General features: G+C 36.2%; 1 protein-coding gene across 3 annotated transcripts; it reads right to left on the bottom strand.

Annotated features, from left to right (window-relative positions):
- Positions 1 to 1,256: 1,256 nt before the first annotated feature.
- Positions 1,257 to 24,441, bottom strand: ZDHHC21 (zinc finger DHHC-type palmitoyltransferase 21). Of its 3 annotated transcripts, XM_032214472.1 has the most exons (10): positions 24,272 to 24,441; positions 22,388 to 22,507; positions 20,896 to 20,987; positions 18,736 to 18,940; positions 18,387 to 18,485; positions 15,506 to 15,617; positions 14,330 to 14,468; positions 12,352 to 12,468; positions 3,665 to 3,708; positions 1,257 to 3,220 (listed from the first exon to the last, which is right to left on the bottom strand). In XM_032214472.1, the coding sequence occupies exons 4-10, from the start codon at positions 18,887 to 18,889 to the stop codon at positions 3,088 to 3,090; spliced, it is 798 nt and encodes a 265-aa protein (XP_032070363.1). In that variant the 5' UTR covers positions 18,890 to 18,940; positions 20,896 to 20,987; positions 22,388 to 22,507; positions 24,272 to 24,441; the 3' UTR covers positions 1,257 to 3,087. The 3 variants fall into 3 exon arrangements, with proteins under 3 accessions (XP_032070363.1, XP_032070362.1, XP_032070364.1); XM_032214471.1 differs by lacking the exon at positions 22,388 to 22,507; XM_032214473.1 differs by lacking the exon at positions 24,272 to 24,441 and having other exon boundaries at positions 22,388 to 23,226.
- Positions 24,442 to 24,877: the final 436 nt, after the last annotated feature.

Raw genomic sequence — 24,877 nt, 5'->3', positions numbered from 1 at the left:
AATGTATATAAATGGTGGAAGGAGCAGGAAAGAGATTTATGGAAAATGTGTAATGAATAAATGCAATCCAGGTGAAAACATTGGTCTTCTAGGCCATTTGAATGAAGTAAAAGAAAATACAGAAAAGGACTAGACTATTTAGACACCCCTAAATGAACAAGAATGGTGAATATCTGGTGAGTATCTGCTTAGAAAGATGCATTTTTTAAAAAATTCATAAGCATAATTCAGTTTATTTGTACATATGACAAGCACATAAATTTAATAGCCTGGTTGACTTGATTGTTTATGATGAAAGCTCGAAGGATAATGGCATGGTAAGAGTGTGGAACAAACCATTTTGGGGACTGTCAAGAATGGATCTTCAGGGGAAAAAATGACCATTGACAGAAAAGGAAAAGGAAAGAAAGCCAACTTCAGATGGCATAGCTATCTTTTATGAAAAAGTGTTAGAAGACAAGATAATCTCCAATCAGAATGAATGGAAAATAGACATAAGGAAAGAGGATATGGAAGCTGTTCAAAACAAGTGAACAGAATGTTATATTAACAGATGCATGTATAATCAGTGTGAACATCTGTCAGAAATGGTTTAGCATAATTTGTTGTTTTTGTATATCAACTGAACTAACATCTGTCATCAGTATTTATTCTGTGTACCATTACTCATAAAATGTTATTGATGATCTAGAGCAGGGGTTTCCAACCTAGGCAACTTTAAGACTTGTGGGTTTCAACTCCCAGAATTCCTCAGTCAGCAAAATCCACAAGTCTTAAAGTTGCTAAAGTTGGAAACCCCTGCTCTAGAACACAACTGTACACCAGTCTAGATCTGTAGAGAAAAGGTGATTTGAAGCATACCTGCATGCACTTTTTAGCAACTCAAAAGAAGCCACATCTGTTCCTGGGGCTGCCTCACTAGCTAGTATATATCTGCCCCCAAATACAGGTAGTCCTCAACTTACAACAGTTCATTTAGCGACAGTTCAATGTTACAATGGCACTGAAAAAAAGTGACTTATGATTATTTTTCACACTTATGACCATTGCAGCGTCCCCATGCTCATTTGATTTACATTTGGATGCTTGACAACTGATTCATATTTATGACGGTTGCAGTGTCCTGGGGTTTTGCAACCTTCTGACAAGCAAAGTCAATGGGGAAGCCAGATTCACTTAACAACCCTGTTACTAACTTAACGCTGCAGTGGTTCACTTAGCAAAAGTGACAAAAGTTGTAAAATGGAGCAAAACTCATTTAACAAATTTGTCGCTTAGCAACATAAATTTTGGGCTGTGTTGTGGTTGTAAGTTGAGGACTATCTGTAACTATGGGCCTCACAGTTAGATATGGCAGGCTTGCAGCTCTTATAAGCACAAAGGCTCAAAAGTACAGTAGAGATGCAAGAACTAAAGACACCTTTCACTTCTTGACTTATTTGGCAAACATAAGTGAGAAAGGATAGGATAAGGCCAAGTGAATGAAAAAATGCATTCTCAACAATGCACTTAGGTATGTCATGCCTGTTGTAAGCCTGATCTTGAGTCAACATGTCCTCCCATTTAGGCCTATTTATTTATTAGACGAATATCCTGTCCTTTATCCAGGAACTCAAGGCCACTTTCATATCCACATACTTCTTAATTACATAAATGGATGTTTCTTAAACAGTTTTCAAAACTGATCACTGATTTTATTTCTATATAAGCCTCGGATCAGCAAACATCTCTTTTAAAAGAATGATCTTCCTAAAATTTTACTATTAAAAAATAGCTGGGATGCAAACCAAAAGACTGATTTATCTACAACTCAAATTACCTATTTTTACCAATCGGAATCTCACTTTATAGGCATGCCTGCTTCACTTCATATCATCTATTTAGAATGTAATACAGAGTAGATAATGCTAAATGTAACATCTATATTTACTATATAAATACTATTGTTAAAATATCTCCAACACATATTACCCGATCTATGAACGCATGAAATTTAAATTTTAAATACTTCTAGTGGTGACAGTACAAAACAAGAAACATAGTACATAGAAACAACAACACAGTACTGTATATGTTTTCAGTCGATATGATATAGTAAATGTTGATAAATTTTATAGGCACAATCACACCAAAATTAGGCACTTAGTAGAATCCTATGCATATCAATACAAAATAAATAACTTATAGGTAAGTGTGTAGGATTGCAGCTTAAACCCAGAAAAACGTATCCGCCAGTATTCCATTTGCAGTGCAGCAGTTTGCCTGTTTTTTGGGGAGTGAATGAAAAAATACTATATGTATCACTAATATAAGTAGGATTTAAAAGGTGCTTAACTTTGGTTGGATCATGGCATAAGCTTTGTATTTTTTTTAACTCAGTATATACTTCTAAGACACATCTAGCACTTAAGGCTAATTATTGCATGTACAAAGAAGAGAAAAATGCACATTTTATAACCTATTTTTCTTTCAAAATAGTAATGGATTTTATGTTGTGTTTTTACATAACTTTTTTTTAAAACATGAGGAACAAACATCATTGTTACTTTTAAAAATCCACGGTTAAAATGCCAGTCTTCTCTAGAGATAAGCTACATTTTAATATCATGCATCATAAATAAAAAGGCATTGGAGGCATTAAAACTGATGAATAGGAAAACAGACATTTCTACATAATCCAGCTAGTATGACTGATAAAAAAAATAAGCAATTCAAACCAGTCAAGACACTTCCAAACCTGTTGGTCTGTGTAAATGACAGCATTTCTAGCAAAATCAATTGTATTATCCAGTATCAAAAGAAAAGTAATATTTGTACATCAATCTTTTTTTTATTATGAACCTGCAGTGATTTCTCTGCAATGCTAATCTGAATGTAAGTACACTTTGAACGTAAATAGAGAAGTGTGTCTTAATCCCTAAGCAGAATAAAGATCTTCATTATGAAAATAAAGCCTGGGGCACGTTGTGACGTCTAAGATTGGTGGGTAGATTTTAATTGACTTTAGAAGTGCCATAGTTCTATTATCACAAAACCTGCAACACACATCCAGCATGGAGAACCCATCTGTGCCTACCATCCATCTGTTTAGACGTGATTGGCAAAGTGGTAGGGAACGCGCAGTGGTTGCCTTTGCCTGAAAGGAATAAACCACAGGATCTTCCAGCGAGTGCCAAAAACTTCTGAGAAGGTCTGCTGCCATGGCTTTCGAGGTCTTGATCTACAGACGACAGCATTATTAGTGAAAGACAGCACTCCCATGGTGCACTTCAGTCAACTAGAACAATACAGGTTGGCTGGGGATCCATTACTTGACTCTGATGAATTACATCTGAGCCGCCATTAAGCAAAGCTTTCCTTTCACTTCAGCGACAGCTGAGACTTTAAGAAACACAAACTGCATTTGCACTTATAGAACTAAGATGTTCCTGATAATCAACTAACTGTTTGCCAACAAAAGAGAGGAAAGCAAAACAAATCCCCTTTCTGGACCATGTTTTGAAAGCATTGTTTTGATTGCGTCAGATAGAACTTTTATTAAAGCACCATGTGAATCATTGTGAAAAAGGTAAGCTAAGCTTTCATTAATGCCCTACATGTATCTCACACATGCATTTTATTGCCAAGCTTTATAAAGACTTTAACAAAACAAAATGATACTCACATTTCTTCACAACAGTTGGCCAGTTTTTCTATACTTGTAATGTCCTATTTTAAGAAAAAAAAAATCTTAAATATTTCTTCCTATTATGAAAATACAAAGAATGTTTTTTTTTCAAAAATATATACTAGCACATACGTAGAATGCTTACAAAAACAAAAAACAAAATATTTGGCAACGAGATATTCTATTTCTCTATGTGTGTATAAGCACATACAGATATAGGCAAAATATATAGAGAGACAAAAAACTTTCTAGAGTTGTACTGTAATCTTACCACCCAAGAGAAATACAGAGGTTTTCTGTTTCAGTGTGAGTTTTTTACTTGGTCAGATGATGAAATGCGGTGTTTCAATTGTCTGAATATAATAGATTTTTAGAGCTGTGGCCAAAATAATTTTTTTCATTTGTTATACATGATCAAACTAGTGTGTCACTTATTATTTTACCAAATATTATATTGAGAATAGTGAGCTGTTGACTGAAATAATTCAGCTATTTTCTGAAATTAAAACATATCCTTAATTTAAACTTTGAATTAAGAAGCAATTGCTTATTTAAAAAAAACAAATTGCATAGTATAGCATGTAGGCCTTTTGTGGGGTTGCAATTCAGACCTTGGTCAAACTGAAATAAGAGCAAACCCTTTTAGTTTCATCCTGTCTTCATTGAACTATTTGATCTGTACAATTAAATTAAATTAAAAATCTCTCCAATATGAAAGAATACATTTCAGCATCCTCAGCTTGAGCAATACAGCCACATCAATGAAACAAGACACTTGTCTTCGGATCTTAGGTAATGACTGGGCTGGCAGATGACCTCTCCCAAGTCAAGGTTAATTCAAAGTATCCTTCCAAGCAGAAGGGAAAGCTGACATTCATTTTGAACTGGGATTTGCTAGAGGTTCTGCTTACAAAATCACGAAAGTTACAGTATTATATTTCTTTCAAATAATAATTTAAATTCAAATAACCTAAGGCAAAAGGGAAAATAAATTAAAAACAATGCAAAAAAATGTCAAAGTAAAAAAAAATCCCCAAAAGTGCTGAATATGAATAAATTTACATTTTACAATACTTACTTTATTTACATGTTTATGTGCGGGTTTTTAAAGAAATAAAATTTAAAGCAGACAGGGCAGATATTGTTTGACACTATTTCACTATAAATATTCAGAATGTTATAACCATATTAATACAGTATTAATACCAAGGTTGTATTCTCTGTTTTCTATTTCAAGAATTTTCATTATCTGGATTAAAAAAAACTTTTAACCATGGCCATCTGGTTGACTTAACCTGGAAACTAAGCAGGATAGGATTACTTTGTATTTGAATGGGAACCACTATGATTATAATCCAGACTACCAAATTAAAAGACATGCACACCTCAGATTAAAACAATGGCAAAGCACTTCTCTAAACTGCTTGGTAGTGTCCACATAATCACAAGAAACATCATCACAAGGAATCTTTTATTGGGTTTATTTCAAACATGGACATATTCAAATTTTTGTATAAGAAACATAAATATCTTAGACATCTACCTTGAAGTCAGAGTTTTCAATATCAATGTTTAACATCCAAATTCACCCAGAGAACATCTCACGAAAACCAAAATACAAAAGTTATACTGGATTGTGAGAATTCTAGAATGAATATGTAACAGAATGCTAAGCATGAATGGTAAGAAAAAATTCTCAAAAAAATGATGTCTAGATACTTAAGAATAGCTTTTTTGACATGTATGAGATAACCTATGGGAAGAACATGGCATCAAGTGAATCAATTAAAAAAATAAGAACTTTAGGAAAGACTACAATTCTTCAATACTGTACAAAAATTCATTTGCATAGTAAGAAAACATTATTTAAAAATTGCCTTCAGACTAGATCTAGATGTAAAAATATTCTTGTAAAAAGAGAAAAACACATATATTTGCCACTCTGACCTGACCTCAGAAAGCAACAGCAGGCCTTATCGGGGCATTGATTAATTCAATAACACTTCAGAAGAAATGTTTCGCTTTCGGAATTGCCAACATTTCCTGTAGTGTTTAAACTTTCTCCCATAGCTGTACATCTAGCTACTGACCGGGAATGACCCTACTTAGCTCAGTACATCTGAGGAGCTCACAGCTGGAGGCACCATAGTTCAGTAGCATCTTAAATAACTCATAAAAATAGCTTATATGAAATAACAAGTGTGATAAGAATCTGTAGTATCTGCTGGACAAAGAGTAATAATAAGACATTTGAAAATTTTACCAACAGTTTCCAATTTATAACACAGACAGGCAGAAAAATCAGTCTAGGATCAACTTCCCTGTCCAATTTTAACCTATCTCATGTGTAGGAGAAGCTGTAGGAAAGGTGGATGAAGTCCCAACAATGCTTTTCTGTTGCAGGACCAATATTAGGGAATTCTTTGCCCTTTGAAATTCAATCAGTTCCTACTTTATTAGGTTTCAGAAAATTAGATGAAATAGAATTAAGAGATCTTTCATTCTTAAATGACTCCTTGTCTTTCCTCATTTCTATACTTACGGCTTTTTTTGATTGCTTACTTAACGCACTGTACCATGGCTGTTGAATGTCTTGACTGTCACCTGATGAAACGCTCAACTGCAGCAGGTAAAAAATAATCAACCAACCAATTCAGATGCAAGGATAGACTAAGTTTTTCCAATATTCCATATAGCTGCTGCTACAGATTGGGGAATGTTTTATTGGCCTAGACTACCATTTGTTCCTTATCAGCTGGAAAGCTCACTTATTCAGCCCAATTTGGGCTTATAGGGGTTGAGTTTAAGCAAGGAAATGGAAATGAAAGACTTCTGGGGGCTCCTCGCAAGTCGCTGAAATCTTAAGCCTGTTCAATCCTTCTCTCCCTAAACAGTAGGGAAACATGCTGCTACTATTTAGTAACAAAATAGTTTCCTATGAAGGCTAAAATAGTTGGCCTCCCAGAAGCCTCCTCTACCAAGTATTCCCTTATTCTTAGAAGATTAATAGAGCATAAATGAGGTTCGCTGATAGCCTCATAGAGCACGAATTGTATTTATTTTTAGGATATCTGAAAAATTATAGCCAGAGTGTAATCACAGTACAAATGACACATAATTGTAACCATTCAGAGATCGGCCACCTGTGGGCTGCAAATACAACCCGTCCCCAGCCCATACTTCAAATTTGCCTTGCCGAAATTCAGCTGTAAAATGGCTGGTATGAAGCAATACAATATTCTTTTCTTTTTTCCAAGGATAATAAGATATTGAATTCACTCATTACAACAAAGCCTGCAAATGTCCCATACGCAGATCTACTCTTCTTCATTGAAAGTATAACATTGGATAGAACACTCGTACAATTCACTATTATTTTAATTTTAAAATGTGTAAAAAAATCAATTTGCTTTGGTTGACCCATTCAAGAATTCCAAAAGACTTATTTGAAGGAACCCCAAAATAATACCAAAACTGTTATCACAATCTACATCTGAAATACAATGAGTTCCAGACTATCATTCTTTTTTTTTTAAAAAAAAAAACCTGTTAACTCTGTTAATCATTTGCAATAACATATGGAAAATATAAACAGATCCTGTTTAAGATTTTAAATAAAAATAATCAAAGATAATCCTTAAAATTAGGCTTCAGATTAATCTCTTCAAAGGATGCATTTTAGCTAAAAACATCTGGCAGTATTATATTGAGAGACAGATCTTTTCTAACTTTGGAAATGAGATTAGTACAGTAAATCATTCATTTGTAAGTGTCGAAGTAATTTCTAATTATTTTATCTGGGTCATGGATAATCCTCTTTTACTAACCTCCCACAATGACATCAGAGAATCACTGCTTAAGCGATTATCCTGTTATTTTCAGCAGTTACTGATAACCTGGATTTTTCATTTACACAAAACACTCCAGATAAGTGGCTAACCAAATAAAAATCCAATGTAAAATTTAGTTTTAAAAAAATCGATCCAAAATGTTTCTGCCTACCAGAAAATAAAAAAGGAAAGGAAAAATGCTAAATATTTTATTCATTTTAACTAAATACATATTTTGTATAAAACCAATTGATTACCCAATATATTAAATTCATGTTTATCATGCTAAATTTTCATTAACTTCAGATTAATTTATTATGGTTGACTTTAGATAACTCAAGCTCTGGAAAGTACGTGAAAGAACAATACAAAGCTAAAAATACTGATTTGTATTTTTTTTAAAAAAATCAGCAGCTAAGTGATTAGAATTAATTCAGCAGCTATGATTAGAACCATGCTGATAAGCTTTGTACAGGAATTGTGGAAATAAGTATACCAGGAAATTACCACTGCAATAACAGCTCTTTAAGTCACGTGCAACCAAAAGCAAATGAACTCATTTCAAATTTCTCACTGCTATGACAATTGAAAAATAATCTGCCACTCCTTCAATAAGAGACTGCATACATACAATATAGGTCACAGCAGGTTAACAATACCAACACCAATCATAGGAAATATACATATAGTATAGTTCAGATCACAACTAGGGATCACAAATAATGTCTTATGGGAAAATGATTACTGTTTTATAAACAAGGTGAGAACAGCTTACTACAAGTTACAGGTGAGTGTTTAACAGGGAAAGGCTGATTCCTTTCAAATACATCTAAACCTTCCAAAATATGTTTTCCTTCATACAAGTGTTTTAATATAAACTAGAAATAGGAGGGAGGGAGGGCGAGAGAGTCCTTGCGTGTAGCAATGTACATTATTTTCTCCATTAAAATATACATTATCTTCTCACTGGCAAATAGTGGAAAAAATTTTTTAGCAAAAATTATGGAGGCAAATAAGGAAGAGGAGCCTTTTTAGTTAATGCTTTAAAATGTTAAAAGCTGTAAGTTTCTTTCTAATACACCTAAAGAAATCAGGAATACAGCGCTTCTAAATTTTGGATTCAGGCTAAGGGTGGGTGGTATTAAGCCATAAGGCTACTTCAGCTGCAGACTTTGTCAGCCAAGGAATTCCAGCTGGTGGGGTCAAGAAGAGCATTTTCCACTGTGACCCCAGACCTATGGATCATTCTACCACCAGAAACCAGAACTGCTGCCAAATTCAAAACCTGATTTTGCTGGTTGGTTTGTAGCTCCGAGAGAGGCATTCGTCACTGGAAGTGATTGACAGGGTAAGAAGATCTCATCCTATGCCATTTGTCTCCTTGGTTCTAGTTTTTATATAATGTAATTCTAATTGCTTCTATAATTATCACTGTTATCTGCCCAGAGTCACCTTATCAGTAAGAGAGGTGGATGACATAGTCTAAATTCTCTTCGTTCCTTCTTAAAAGTGCATCTAGAAGAACAGCAAAGTGTCCCCATAATAAGATCATGATTTCTTTGCTCCTTGCTAAACTTCCTTTATCCTCTAAGGCTTCTACTGTATGTGTCTATGAAGTACTGTTAGCAACATCTTCAACCAAAATGTCTTTTCTTCGAAATCTTTGCAATTGCCAAGGGCAGCTGTATGGTCCTGGGAAGGACCAAGTTCATTTAAGGAGATGATGTCTGAATGCCTCTGCGCAGTTTATTCCACCGACCTATGCCTCTTTCAATTTGAAATATTGCCCGGTCATAACAATCATGAGTGATGTAGATACTTCATCTTCCATCTATTCATTGATTCTGGCCACTTTCCAAACAAGATTTCTTTGGAAAGGATCAGGACATGAAATTCAGATTACATACTGCAGATTCTTTTACTTTTTTTCAACAACTCTTGATGAACTAGGCAATCTTTAGACAGCCAATTATAATTCTCTCTATTAGGGAACAAGTTTCATTTTAAACAGAACTTCATAGGTTTGGAGCTATCATAGGCCAAAAACCTTGCACAAATACTTCTTTATTAGGACTCAAAATGATTAAAGAGATTAAGGAACCTGAATACATACGACATAATAATTAAAAGTTCAAGCAAACACAAAGACATAAGATCAATAAATAGTTGTTTTTTCTGAAATAAAATTACTGGCATTGGTATTACAAATACTGGTATTGGTATTAGTTTGACTACCCTGTTCTGTAACTAGAAAAAAGAAAAAGCTGCAGTGCTTAGGCTATCTGGAGATCAGCCTCTGGGCCATGATGTAGTTTGGCAGCTCCTCCAAAAGAAATCCAAATCAGCCATAATATCCTGGGGTAACACAGAATATTAACCTAGACAAGATAGCCTTATCTTAGTCCTGATTAAGTCACTTGGGTGACATTTCAAGAACAGGTTGAAGATATTTCAGGAACAGCTGCCGTAAGTATAAAAGTGTTAGAACCACAAGTTAGGTCAGAATCCCAGACACTACTTGTAGAAACAATCCAGTTTTGGGTACATTAGTCTGGCTTGAGAAAGATAGCTGGAATACTTCCAGACCACACTCCCATTCTGACTAGATAAAGAGAAGGAGAACCGTATCAGAGCACAGTGAAAAAGTTTTATTTGGAGAGAGGGCAGTGGTGGGAGTCAAGTTTTTACTACTGGTTCAGTGGGCGTGGCATGACTTGGTGGCGTGACAGGGGAAGGTTACTGCAAAATCCTCATTTCCCCCCGATCTGCTGAGACTCGGGAGGCAGGGATAGATGTGGGCATTCTGAACTACACAAAATTTCTACTACTGGTTCTCCAGAACTAGTTAGAATCTGCTGAATACCACCTCTGAGAGAGGGTGCATACAAGTTAATGGCCACCAAAGTTGATATCTTCTGGTCTAGGAAGTTAAGGTTATGCCTTCATCATCGCCAACTATTTATCCTCTGTATCAATCTCCTAAAAAGCACTGGTTAACCAACGCTGGTTCTTTCTCACATATACTATACTAGATAATACTAATAAACCAATTTCGTTGTATTCAAGTACAATGACAATAAAGATTATACTTATACTTATAGAGAAATGCTATTAAATTGAAACTAAATTATGACAAGACAGTATTACTAGCTAGTTAATTCTGAATTGAGCTGGTCCATCCTGCCCTTCAAGGAAACACAGTCTTCAAATCATGGGTTCTTAATTTAAAAGTGTTCATGATCCATAATTATCATTAGGAGCACAAATGCCCCTATAGGTTATGATGGCTACTTCTAGCATAAGCTTCTGTGCCACCTACAATCTTAATTAGATGGGGATCAGCCTGCTTCAATAATGCATCCTCTGGGAAACTCTCATTTGAATTACTATTAAAGCAGGGCTGCCTCTGAAATTGGTCCAGAAACTTCAGTCAAATTATAATAAAGTTCTGAGACTGGTAGCTGGAACTTAGCACTACGAACATATTATTGCCAACAAAATGGCTGTTATTTGGTTTCCAACTCTGTTTTGACCCTTTAACATCAAACTGATTTGGCCCCAAGGTACTAACAGATGAAATCTTCAAACGTGTATTTACAAAAAGCTCTGAGTTTTTCTTTTGGTGCTTGGATCAAGAGAAGTATGATAGCTGCAAGCAAAGAGAGATTTTTAATGCTACCACCCAGCTATGCAGTATGAGCTGAGAGATATGGCCTTCAACTAGTTTCAGCAATCTTTTTCTTTTTTTTCTTTTTATAAGCATTTGTTCTAAGACTTCAAATCTGCATCTTTCCCCTCTGCTTTTATTATTTTATATTCTTTTAGCTCATTCCTGGCAAATACTTTTTGATTATAACTTTTAGTAAAATTCTAACGGGACAGTACAAATTTTAGAAAATAAATAAATAAAATAAGGAAAAATAAAGATCAGATAAGAAAGGAAAAAGAAGGCAATGTTATCTTAAGAATGGTTATAAATGTATTTATATCTTACCCTCTCTCTCTTAAAATTACATGCTAAGATTACAATTCCCTTCTTTTCATAATGGCCACCAAAGTTGGTGGTCTACCCTTTCTAATCATCAATCCTATAAATCACATAAATCATTTTTTCTTCAATAAAAAATAGTGACTAATAAATGTGGCTATTGTCCTTTCCCTAATCAGGCAAGTCCATTTTGCTATCTTCTTCATCAACTATTAATCTGTTGGAGTATTTCAGACTCTGTTTTTATTCATATAATAGTTATGCATTAGTTATCAAATACAAAAACAATATTCCAGGATTCTTTTCTAATTGTCTCTCCGTTAGTCCCAGAATTCTTTGCAAATAATTGTAGAATGTTATTCATTTAACAGTATGGTTTTCCCAGTTGTAACAAATAGTTGTGAAAATTGGACCATCAGAAAGGCTGAATGAATAAAGACTGAAACCTATAGATCTGGGGGTGAAATGCTGAGAATACTTTTGATGGCAAGTACAAATTGCTCAGTACTAGATTAAATACAATTAGACTGTTTCTGGGAAGCATTTATAATGAAGCAAAAACTTAAATATTATAGATAAGTAACGTGAAAGCAGGATTTATTAGAGAAGACCCTGTTGCTTAGAAAAGTTAAAGGCCAGAACAAGACAACATGTTTAGATAATACTGTTGCGTAATACAACACAAGTAGGAGCATACAAGAACACAAAAATAGCCGCTATTGACAGATAAATCTGGTAAATTGATACGCTTTGGGTCACAAAGTGTTGGAAACAACTGAACAGCTGAAGAACAACAACAGATATATATCCTTTTAGCACTGCATAAATATATTCATAAAAATATTTCAAAGGAATTAAATACTTACATTAAATATACCAATTAGCTGAGTATAAAAGAGTCCAGTAATTCCAACTAACATAATTATACCCATGAATGTTGATATTCTTGTTAGGGCAAGCTCATGTCTAAACACAAAAACATCCTGTGAAAGAAAATATAACAGTTTAATGTCGTTATTCTGATAAGCAGGAAATGCAAAAAGGTACTCCAAAATTCAAAATTGGAGGTTCTTTGGTCAAAATATGAGTAGCAAAAAAAAGTGTTCCCTCACTGTTGCTCCTGCAGCAGTCAGCAATGCATATCCTGATCCTCTCCTGTACAATAACCAGTGACACACTTTAGAAATACAAATTCAGCTAAAACTATTGCGAAAACTAAGTCTTGCAACAACTCTTGTGTTTCCCTATGACAGCTTATGAATTTTTGATATTTGCAATGACTCCCGATAATTACCAAAGTATCTGCATGTTGTATATAATTTCTTTCTAGAGATCTTGCAAAATTACTCCTCCTACTGGACAAACAACTGCAGTATTTACAGACTTTCCAACAAAATGTCTATTATTTTAGTCCTTTATCAAATACTTCTATGCTGCAGTCATTCCAGCAGTAAGTGTAAATTATAGTCAATTCTACTACACTAATATCTGTTAGTTCATAAATATAAGAAAAGCTTTTATAGTCCACAAGCTATTTAATGTAATGTGGACATATTGAAGTTCATTTTTAATATTTATACATTAAAAACATTAAATATTTTTATGGGTTGGATCTTGCTGAAGTTTGTTATAAACAAAGTTTTTGACTCAACAGTAGATATTACTTTTATTTAGATTTTAAAATCGGGGGGGGGGAACCCCAAGAAATTGATAATTGGATTCTATCTGCAGTGCAGCCTAACGAACAGAGTTATGACAATTGTTGCATGATAGAAATGCTGTGGCTATGATGCATCATAGAAAAGCTGAACTAGTCCCGTAATCAATCAGGAAGGTAATAATGCTTCAGACTACTTAATATAAAGAGAATGAGAAAGAATGAAATATGACAATTACATGGCATTAATTGTTGCAGTTGACACTGTATAAGATAAAATATTGACTATACTGAATTTTTGTCTTGATAAAAGAATGCGATGAGGAGGTTAGGCAGAACATCAAGATCTCAACTTTATTCATTAATAATCATCCCAAAATTGAGCTGACATTACAGCTGATCTTGTTTAGTACATGAACTGGGACTGGGAACTTGATCATTAAGTAAAGTGGTCACTAAACGAGACATCATGATTGTATGATCAGCTTTCCTTTGATTCCCAGACCTATATCAGTCATGAATGCCAGGTCTGATTGCAAAGTTACTTTTTCATCACTGTTATAATTGCAAACAGTTGCTAAATGAAGCAGTCGTTAAATGAGGACTACCTAACATTTTTTAAGCTAAAATAAAATAAACAAATTGTTTTCTCTTTTCTTCTACTCTTTCACCACCTCCCTTGCTGTCTTGCAGCTTTCCCAAGGCATCCTTTCTTCTCCACTCAATCACTTTTTTCTCTCTTGGCTTGGTCCCTCCCCATTTCCTTCTACCATCTTCTGTGCAAGCTTTCCAGGGGTCAGCAGGGGATTATTTTTGAAAAGGGTCAGATGCTGCCCCACGTCTCTGGATGATGTTGGAAGATCTGCAGACCAAGGAACCCAATCTGAAGCTCAGCTGACACACATCTGGCAATCTACCACCTACCACCTACACATTCTTGTTTTATACAGATGGCAAGCAGGGTGTGGTTTAAAGGCCATAAATTGACAGGGCCTGCTGTAGATCATCCTATAATACTCATGGATTCTTATTCTGTTCTCCCAAATGCCCACTAGGGGTGTAATAGCAGTGTTCAATTTGTGAAAGTAAGATAGTGGATTCCCTGCTCCAAAAGCAACTATTTCAAGGACCAAAATACATTAACGCACACTTTTTATCCTATTCTGACAAACAGAAGTTTCTCTTACCGCATTAACTTTTCTTAGTGGTTCAAAGTAATAATAGTGGCAGAAATCAAGTAGGAGTGTGTAAGAACTCAGGAGTTCTGTGTAAAAGCACAACTGCAGAAACAGCCAATGATTATCTTCACCAACACAATTATTAATCCTGCAGAAAACAGGGTAAACAGGGTAAACACAAAGACAGAAATGTCAAAGGTTCTTAAATTCAATGATAAAGCAGGTATGTCAAAAAACCTGGCCGCCTCTGTTTCCCTTAGTGGCTGAAAGAATTGGGGCAACAGAAAATCATTTACCGTTACTTTACTTTGCATTTCTCCTCCTCATCTTGCCTTCGTCAGCTAAATGTGTAGTGGTTCAGTTCTACCAGCTATAACCTTTTACAATGATAAAAGTACTTTAGCTATACAGGGAATTTTTTAAAAAGTTGCTCTTGAATGAATATCTTCCTTATAATAAGGTCGTAGGATGATTATATAGCATATGCCAGTAGTCCTCGACTTAAAATCACAATGCAGTCGTCAAGTAAGTCATGCCTGATTTTCCAATCTTTTTTGCCAGGACTTTTAAGCAAATCACAGTTGTGAAGCGAATGCAGCTTCCCCAATTGAGTTAATATTTCATGTTTTAAAAAACAAAATTAGTACAGATAGTCCTCAACCTACAACCACTATTGAGCCCAAAATTTACGTTAATAAGTGTCAAATTTGTTGTGTGTTTTGCCCCATTCTACGACTTTTCTTGCCACATTTGTTAAGTGAATCACTTCAGCTGTTAATAACTTCGTTGTTAAGTGAATCTAGTTTCCTCATTGACTGCTCGCCAGAAGGGTGGAAAAAGTGATCACGTGACCCTGAGACACTGCAACCGTCATGAATATGACTCAATTGTCAAGCATCCCAATATAAATCACATGATCATGGGGATGCTGCAACATCACAAGTATGAAAAATGGTTGTCACTTTTTTTCTTTTTCAGTGGTGTTGTAACTTCAAACTGTCACTAAGGGAACTGCTGTAAGAAGAGGACTACCTGTATTTCAATTTAATATCATTCTGGTTCCTGAAACATTATAATGCTGTAGAATGAAAAAGTATGTAATTATTAGAAAACCTTATTGAGTCACTGTAATTAAATTAGAAGTTAAAAAAGATGAAATTAGATGACATACTAGGATTCTCTTACCATGGACAGTGATGATCCATTCTCCTAACACAGTGCCCACATCTACTGCAGTGATGGGAACGCTTTGGTCTCATCATATTACACTTGTTACATAATTCCCAAGAGTCTTTTTCTAAAGAGAGAAATAAAGATAACATTAACAGAAATGCAGAGTTGTTGCTAAGTTCTTGCTTCTCTTCAAGAATAACCACAGACTTGTACTTGTGGGGACCAATGTTGAGGATTTTAGAAAAAAAAAGCACTTAAAATTACCGTATTTTTCAGAGTATAAAACGCACCAAGGTTTTGAAGAGGCAATAAAAAAAGTTTTTGCACTCTGCAAACCTCTCCAAAAAATTTTCCCCTCCAAAAGGGCATAAATAACCCCGAGGAGGCTTGTAGAGTGTTCCTGGGAGGTGGGGGCCCAAAAACGAGCAAACAACAGCCCATTGTTTGCTCTTTTCTGCCCTCCCCAGCTCCCAGGAGCTCTCTGAAAGCCTCCTACAAGCTATGCTCGGCCATTTTGGTGAAGGGGCGGGGTTTCAGGAGGCAAAAAATGCTATATTCAGTGTATAAGACACACCCAGATTTTCAGCCTGTTTTTGGAGGGGAAAGGGTGCATCTTATACTCCGAAAAATACGGTATGTTCCTTATTGCAATCAATCAAAACTATTGGATTTTCTCATGTAGAGAGTGAAACTGGAATCACAGGTCATAATAAAAGCACACTGAAAATAATAGCCAGATAAACCTCAGAATTTAAATTAAATCTTAGAACTTATATATAGTTCATTCAAATTCAAATATATTTAGCACATCTAGCTGCTCCCAATATTTATCTGTGTAGATATTTTAAAATGAAATTTATTTTTAAGGATGCATTTAATTCAGCACAAAAATACATTAGATGCAAGCTATGATATCCATATTTGCTTTATGAAACAAGCAGCATGGTTTTATTTTTACATCTGAGCACACTAAAATAATGTTAAAGCTATTTTGAAGCAGAAACTTAAATAGAATGACATTAACATGACCAAACGTTTCTTGTGTGTATGTATATTAAACCTAATACTTCCATAAAATTACGCTTATAGTGAATAATCCATTTTTTTAAAAAAAAGTGTTTATAAAGATTGATTTTAAGTTTTTTTGTGAGTTGCCATATTTTTCAACTTGGTGAAAAATGACATACTTGCACATTGGCAGTTTGGAAATCTAACACTCAAGATCATTAAACTAGCAATAATGCCAGATGGGAAACTGATTTTCAGTCTGTTCTCATAAAGCCAAAGTCACAAAGGTGTTACTCTTTAATAAGAGAGCTACCATTAACAGAAGGCAAGCTCCTCAATGTAATTTAAAAGCAGGAAATAAATGCATCTGACCATACAAGTATGATCTCTTTACTTCTGAAATATTGGGTAAATTTGCACGCACATACACCCACACACCCACGGAGAACCTTCCCCAGATTATTTTAATATAATTCAACAAAATCAAGAATATAATCTAAGCTTCTTCTATTTGCATGCAATAAATGCATGGAACGTCTGTAGGCACTTATCTTAATTATAACATACTGCCTCTTCTGTTTAATGTTGCTTCAATACTTGATTCAAAGATCTCTAGGGATCTGTCCTAATTCTCTCTCTCTCTCCCTCCTTCCCTCCCATCAAATATATTGTCCATAGTTAAGAGTGTCCACTGTTGGCAATAGAAGCCTTTTCACAGAGGAAAGAAATAACCACCCTTTCCTAATTTTCTTTCCCTACATTCCAATCGTCCAGCAGCGAAACTTCCACTACATGGAAAAGGCAAGAAGGAACGGTCAGCTTTCTCATTTCCTTGTGCTGGGACATCTAGTCAATTTTACAACATAGCACAGTGATTATGTTTTAAAGACATCTTCTTCTCTTTGTGCTTGGAAGGTGGTTCTTGCCTTGACAGGAGGCCATTGTCCCTTAAGATGGTTGTTCTCTAGGCCAACTGCTTTGAAACCATTAGGACGTTCTAATTGTTTTTTAAAAAAACCCTCCTTTTTAAAAACTATTTCATAAGGCTATCTTATTTTCTTGAATATTAACGTGAACCGAAAAACTAGGAGACAGATAAACAAAGGAAATTATCATTACAGTTACATTGCTCCAAATCTTTTGACAATCCCCTGAATAGGAATCAAGGCTAGGGAATTCTTGGCTGGCATGCAATTGTCCTGCCCATCCTGCTACCCCCAGCCTCATTAGAAAGCTCCAATTTCAGCAATATCAGTTCAAGGTATTTTCCAGCTCTTCCCTTTAGCTCTTTCTTGAAAGCAGCCAGTAATTCGCTGGATAATGTGTATAGTAGTCCTTGACTTATGACCACAATTGAGCCCCAAATTTCTGTTGCTAAGCAAGGCAGTTCTTTAAGCGGGTTTTGCCCCAGTTTACAACCTTTTTTGCCAGAATTGTTAAGCAAATCACTGCAGTTGTCATGCCATAATTTAGCGAATCTGGCTTCCCCCACTGATTTTACTTGTCAGAAGCCTGCTAGGAAGGTAACAAATAGTGATCACATGACTCCAGGACACTTCACCTATTATAAATACATGCAGTTGCCAGGGTGCCGGAATTTTGATCATGTGACAGTCAATTTTTTCTCATGCTGTTATAACTTTGAACAGTCACTATAGGAATGGTTGTAAATCAAGGACTACCTGCATATAAGTCCAAATGTATACAATGACCGAGAATACGAAAAGGTGCTGAGAGATTCAGAGGATCAAGGGTATCAATTCCTTACAGACTTTAGGCAACCAAGACAGCTTCCACCGTGAGGCAGATCAAAACATGGATCAATATTTTGAGCATGTGACTAATTTAAAGCACACAACTTCAGTCATGTTGATATAAGCTGTACCTGTAATTGGTATCTTTGGGCTTTCAGGTAATCTCCCTGGATCTGCTACCGAAGCTCTTAACAATGAGGCAATACAGAACAATGAAAATAGATAGTAGCCTGAAAAACAGATACATTTCCATTCAGAAAGCTTTAATTAGTAGGATTTTGGAATTTACAGAGAAGAATTGTATCTACATTTCTGAGAGTTCAAAGGCACTCTACCTCGTGCTTGTCATATAAAAGACGAATATTAAAGAAGAAGCAATACCAAACCATCAAGCAGAATCTCATGAAGAGTATCTAGACCCCTACTGTATCTGCACACAAGAATGTGATAGAATGAAGAAAAATGACAAACTTGACTTACATAGTATAGCAGCTGCAGATATATGCCCTTCTTCGTAGTGTGGAAAGAGGATAATTTTTGGAATGAAGAGAATATTGTAAAGCCAGACAAAGATTATCAGGCCCATACAGAACCAGCCCTGAGGGTCAACAACAAAATGAATTCGTAGTCCCATTGTACATAATCTGATCACAGTTTGTCCCACACTGAAAGGGGAAAAATCAACCTAAAGCAGAAAAGAATTGTAATTAGAATTAGATTAGCAATGTAAATAATTAAAAAAACCTGATCATAATATCTGCAAATTTATGAATTTTTTGAAGTGCCTCCAACCTGAAGTTATGTTGGACTGAAATACAGGTAGTCCTCAACTTCCAATCACAACTAACACTGGAATTCTGGTTATAGGTAATTTGGTTGTTTTAGAGCGACTCACCATACGACTGGGCTTGATTTTACAATTGTTTTTATAATGGCTGTAAAACAAGTCACCACTGTCATTAAGCAAATCATGTGGTCTTAAGTCCAATTCCAGCTTATCCAATGGGCATTTTTGACATTTGTTGCCAAGCATATGAAGTACAATCATGTGGTGCAGCAGTTGTAGCACTGAGAACAGGTTATAACTTTTTTTTCAAATCTGTCATAACTTCAACCGGTTGTTAAGCAACCAGTTGTAAGTTGAGGACTATCTATAAATAATCACAGACCGAGACCACATTGTAATTCTTATTCTTTGTTTAAATGATTTTCAAGTCTCCACCTCTAGTTTACCCTCTCTGGCTTTATGCGTCTTTGATTTTTCTTTTTATATTTAGAGGAGTCTATACAACCTTTCAACTTAAGATTTGTTTCCACATAAATAAAACAATACACCGGTAGTTGTAGAAAATAATTTTAAAAGCAACTTATAGCAATTGGGAAGACTGATGTCTTGTTCCCAAAAAGATAATAAGGTAAGCCTTCCTCAGAAAACAATTTCAAAGATGGGGCATTTCTATCAAGAAGACCAAGTGTTTAAAATCCCCATTTTTGCTATTAATGGTGTAGCTTCCTCCAAGATGACTTCAGAATTACAGAATAACAGAGCTGGAAGAGACCTTGGAAGTCTTCAACTCCCTGCTCAAGCAGGAGACCCTCTACCATTTCAAACAAATGGCTGTCCAGTCTCTTGTTAAAAACCTTCAGCGATGGAGCATCTACAACTTCTGGAGGCAAGCCGTTTCTCTGATCATTCTCCCTGACAGGAAATTTCTCAATTCTAAATTGGATCTCTCTTTGATAATGTTAGGAATATAATTCTAACGGCTGGGTTGGCAATATATAAATCATGTAACAATGTTGTATCTGTTTCTTTAAACCATACTGTAAAATGTGATTGGGTGCTGTTTTCCTCAATCGGCCATAAGAGGGAGCCAGAATGACTGTTAGTTCTCTCTCTGTTTCGTTAGATGCTGGGCTGATCTGGAAGTGCCGTGAGCTATTGTAAGTTTTGCAACTGTTAGCAAACCTTGATTACTGGACTGATTTTATGTTACTGGACTATGTTATTTGGATTATCCCTTAACTGAAAGACATTGATGACTGACTGATTTATCCGTGTATGACTTGGACTGTTTGATGGACTCTGATACCTCTATTTCCACGAAAGTAAAAGTCTATTTAAACTGCAGTGTCTCTGTATGCTGGTTTGTGTGTTCTCCAACACGACTCTCACAACGCTTTGCTGAACGTACTCGCTCTCCCAACAGGGAGCTTACTTAACAGATAAGATTCTATCTGTTACTTCAATGCACATACCTTCAAATTAGCAACTTCAAAACCACACAAGGACTCTAAATTATATACAGAAATGGGCCAGAAATCAGGTTATGAATGTTCAGCATTTTAGTAGACAATGCAATATCTCAGCTATAAAGTGTAATTTCACAAAAATCTTCAAAGACGGCCTCACATACTGTATATGGTAACACTCATCCTGATTGTTTTAAAGCTGTAGCTAACCATAGCCAATCTATTTCCAGCCAAAGGACAATGTAATTTGTTTATTATCCTAAGAGGTACTCGATATGATGTCAACATTGGTCAAAACTGTAACAACGTGCCTCCCTGAAAACTATGAAATGGACCCTAACAAAGAATAGGTTAAATTTCAATTATCTGAATAGAGAAACCACATACCTACAGAATCTTCAATGTGTTGAAATTAAACTTTAATCTGGCTCTCATCCAGCCCATTACTGGTTCCAGGTATAGCACTTCTGTAGCCTCATCTAAATGACATGTAAAAGAGAAACAATTTTGAAAGAAAAAATAGTAATAATTAACCTTTGACAATTTTACTCAATGGTTTGATATAGATGCTGAATAACAACTGAAAAACATTCAAAACCTTAAGCTGGAATCCTTCCAAATATTGTTTTTCCTCTTCTGAATTCTTCCATTTTTCATCAAAAACTACAGAAAATATAGATTACAATTACTGTGTAGCTGTAATTCCAATCATTCTATAACAAAACTATTGTAGAGTTGTGTTTGTGCTGAACTGACTTTTCCCACAATTCTCAATCGGAAAAGTATTAATCCTGCTGGCTGGGAATTCTGGGTAATATAGAAATGAATTGTAGAGAATTTAGCTAATGTGACCACAATCTGTAGGAAAGTAACTATCTTGATTTTTATATAATTTGTCAAGGTAATCAGAACAAAATAATGTACGGATGTTTATAATTTCTTATTTGAATTGAAAGTATTTTCACAGTGATACTCTGCATGTCACAGGATTCACTGGTGTCAGCAACTTGTTCCATATTCTATTAAAAATTGAAATTATATGCAAATCTAAATATCAGTTATTTTTTTCCCTCTACTTCTTCCCCTTTTGCTTTTCAGTTCTTACATAAAATTTTTAGAAGTTCAGAAGCTTAGTTAAATTGCAAACATTAATTGTAGTGCAAAATACTTATTCTCAACAAGAAAAGAAAGATTACTTCACTGTGGGTGTATCTAGCCATATCTAATGGTCAAACAGCATTTTTCAACTTAATTATCAAAAGTTTCACTTTGCTATTTGAGAGGCAATAGCTAAGAATGGAGCAAGTTTTCTGCTATAAAAAGATCACCTAGAAAAGTTAAGCATGGGAATATTGATATATGTAACTACCATATCAGTCACTATCATCCTTGGCTCTTGGAAGCTACAGAATAAACTGGGCTGGAATTATCTGATCCATAATTCTAATCTATATCTATCTGAAAATTTATGTAATTAAACTTTGCAGAACAACTCTTATTACGTTCTATTAGAAGTGTCAAGCTCTGAAACAGCAGACAGAAAAAAACCCACCTATTATATATTAATACAGAAGGGATAATTTTATATAAAGTCAAGACAACACTTGACTGAAGAAGGATGTTGTTTTCAATAGTTTCCATATATTCAGTTAAAAGAAAGGTTTTATATTGATTAAAATAATTGGAATTGAAAAACTAAACAGAAATTGGCATTATGTACAAATAATAAAACTTTTGTTAAGATCTGAAACAGAATAAGTTAAATATTGCATGACAAAATTGGCTATTAAATTTAGCTTAATACATTTCCATATAAAGAGGATTCACTAACTCTTTCCAAACTAGAAATCTATAGGCCATTGCTTTTTTCTCCACTTACAAATGCGGCAGCCTGAAGACAGCTTTAGATGTTCTGCTCTGGAAGCTGTGTTTCCTCTCTTCCCTCCAGATATGGCATGTCAGAAATGCTGGTTATGTTGAAATACTTGGAGGAGGAGATCTGAAATGATGTGTAGGCAAGCTTGTGGCTCCAACTGATCCTGCCTATTTCCTGTTAGAACACCCCTTTTCATCCAGCTCCTGACCAATATATTATCTTGCCCTCTTGATCCTCTTTGGGCTGTGAAGGAGACCAGATCCTGACTTTCATAGTCACTTTTTAAAATCATGTCACAGATCCACCAGTTGACCTAAAGTGCAAAGCCCTTGAACTGAATAGCCATTGGTGAAGAGGAACATGGAGTTGCCATGGAAGAAAAAATTCAACAATAGCTAAGCAGACACTAGCTTAGCCCTCTGGAAGGAGTGAGGAAAAAAAAAACACCTCAAGATTGTCTCGCCTTGATTTACTTTATAATAAGAGCATGGAAAGAGAATCTCTTCATCAGGCTGTCAAGACTGTGTTATTATATTCTGCAACCATGAAGTAAGTTTCCAGTAGTCCTTGTGGAATCTGTTTCCTAAGCTGGGCTACCTTAAAGGGCTGATACTGGCTTTAGATATAAAACTGGAAGTAAAGCTGAAAGGATTTGTCCATTGTACATCCATACCCTGCTTAGCAGGGAATTTCTTTCCTAGTAAGCCACTGCTGGGAAGAACCATAGTTCCTCACTTAATGTTCTTGGGTAGTTTATGGCTTTCTGAGGCAAATCCTTTCTCAATCACCAACTCAAGACACTCTTTTTGCTTCTTCTTAAGTGGTTGGCGGGTTGAACAGGTTGTTTCATCATTTTAAGAAATAAAACTTTAATCACTCTACGGGGGGGGGACGACGACGACACAAAATTAAATGAATGGAATCAGCAGAACATTGTGTATGCCAATTTTGCAGAGGCTTTTTCATGTGGTGAATGATGTTCACCACTGGAATTCCAGTCAAGTCAAACAACCTATTTACAGCCCTAAAGAATGTATGCACTTAGGTTGCATTGAAAACAACACTGACCTGTTCTGGGTCCTTTTTTTGGGGGGGGGGGGGAAGCATAATTTAGAAAAGATTGATTTGAGAGTGGAGGGTCATTTTCCAAGCTTGTGGGTCAGACCACACCTCCACCCTCATCCTACACCTGAGCTAGATATTCTCCACTATCAAACCAACAGTTTGATTTCTTGCTTGGATCCAGGAGAGGAAGGAGTATGGAAATGTATGGGATGGGGACACTCTTATTAAAGCACCTATGGCGTTGGACAAGATCTCCCAGCTACTAAGGGCAAGGTTTGTGTCATATCACTGCGATTCTGGTCGGGGGGAGGGGGTTTAGGGGGTCCCAGGGAAATTGTGTGTGTGTGTGTGTGTTTTATTTAGTCATTCGTGCCCAAGATAACAGGAATAAGAATAAACATGAACAAGAACACAGGAAATGGGTACAGCACATCCATACACATTCACATCCCCACACACATTTTGCGAAAAACCTCTTCCAAACGAAGCACTGGCCGATCCTCTTGCATGTCCCACCTCCACCCACCCTTCCCTGGCTAATTTGTAAGCAGGCAAGACAGGCCAGGCAAGGGAGCCGCTGCTCCTGAAGTACGCCCCGACCCCAAGGTTTGCTCAAGGAGCAGAGCCGAAGCACCTCGGGACAAGGGAAGGTAGGCGGCGGAGGAACGGACAAGGCAAGGCAAGCACAGGCAAAGATCCTGGCTCATTCGGCTGTCTCTTTTTCCACACCATTCCCCACCACCACCCCGCTGCCCACCAGCCCCGTCCGAGCGACAGCGCTGCCTCCCGGCGCTTGGCGTCACTCTCGCGTCGTTTACTCACCGACGGGAGGCCCCGCGGACCCCACGCGCGATGTTCAGCGCCGCGCCGCCGGCTTCCGCTAACCGTCCTGCGCACGCGCGCCAAGAGGCCCGGGCCGAGCCTAGGGAAAGAAAAAAAAAAGGCCGTCTCGGCGCTTCCTACCGGCTTGCTTTTCCCTGTTGCATATATGTATATATAAATATATAAATAAAAACCCGGCGGCTTCCTGTTGCTCTCGCTTGACTTCCGCCCAAGCGAGAGCGAATTGGGTAGAAAACCTTGCTCCCTCCCGGCATGGAGAAGGAGGAAGCGCCGCTTCGTTTGAAAGGCATGTGAGCTTTGATGGTAGAGCCAAAGTCTCTGCAGCTGGTCCTCGACTTACGACCACAGCGGACCACAAAGGGATTCTCAGAAACTGAAAAAGTACAGAATTTTTTTTACACTAAGCATGTTAATACAGCTAGTCCTTGACTTAGGACCACAGCTGAGTCCAACATTTCTGTTCTTAAGTGAGACATTTGTGAAGTGAGTTTTGTCCCGTTTTGTGACCTTTCTTGCCACAGTTAAGTGAATAGCTGCAGTTGTTAAGATAGTAACCTGGTTGTTAAGTGAATCTGCCTTCTCCAT

Source organism: Thamnophis elegans, chromosome 3 (assembly GCF_009769535.1).
Source record: "Thamnophis elegans isolate rThaEle1 chromosome 3, rThaEle1.pri, whole genome shotgun sequence".
Lineage (NCBI taxonomy): Eukaryota > Metazoa > Chordata > Lepidosauria > Squamata > Colubridae > Thamnophis > Thamnophis elegans.
The sequence above is the reverse complement of the archived record's forward strand: the minus strand, read 5'-3'. Positions and strand labels throughout refer to the sequence as shown.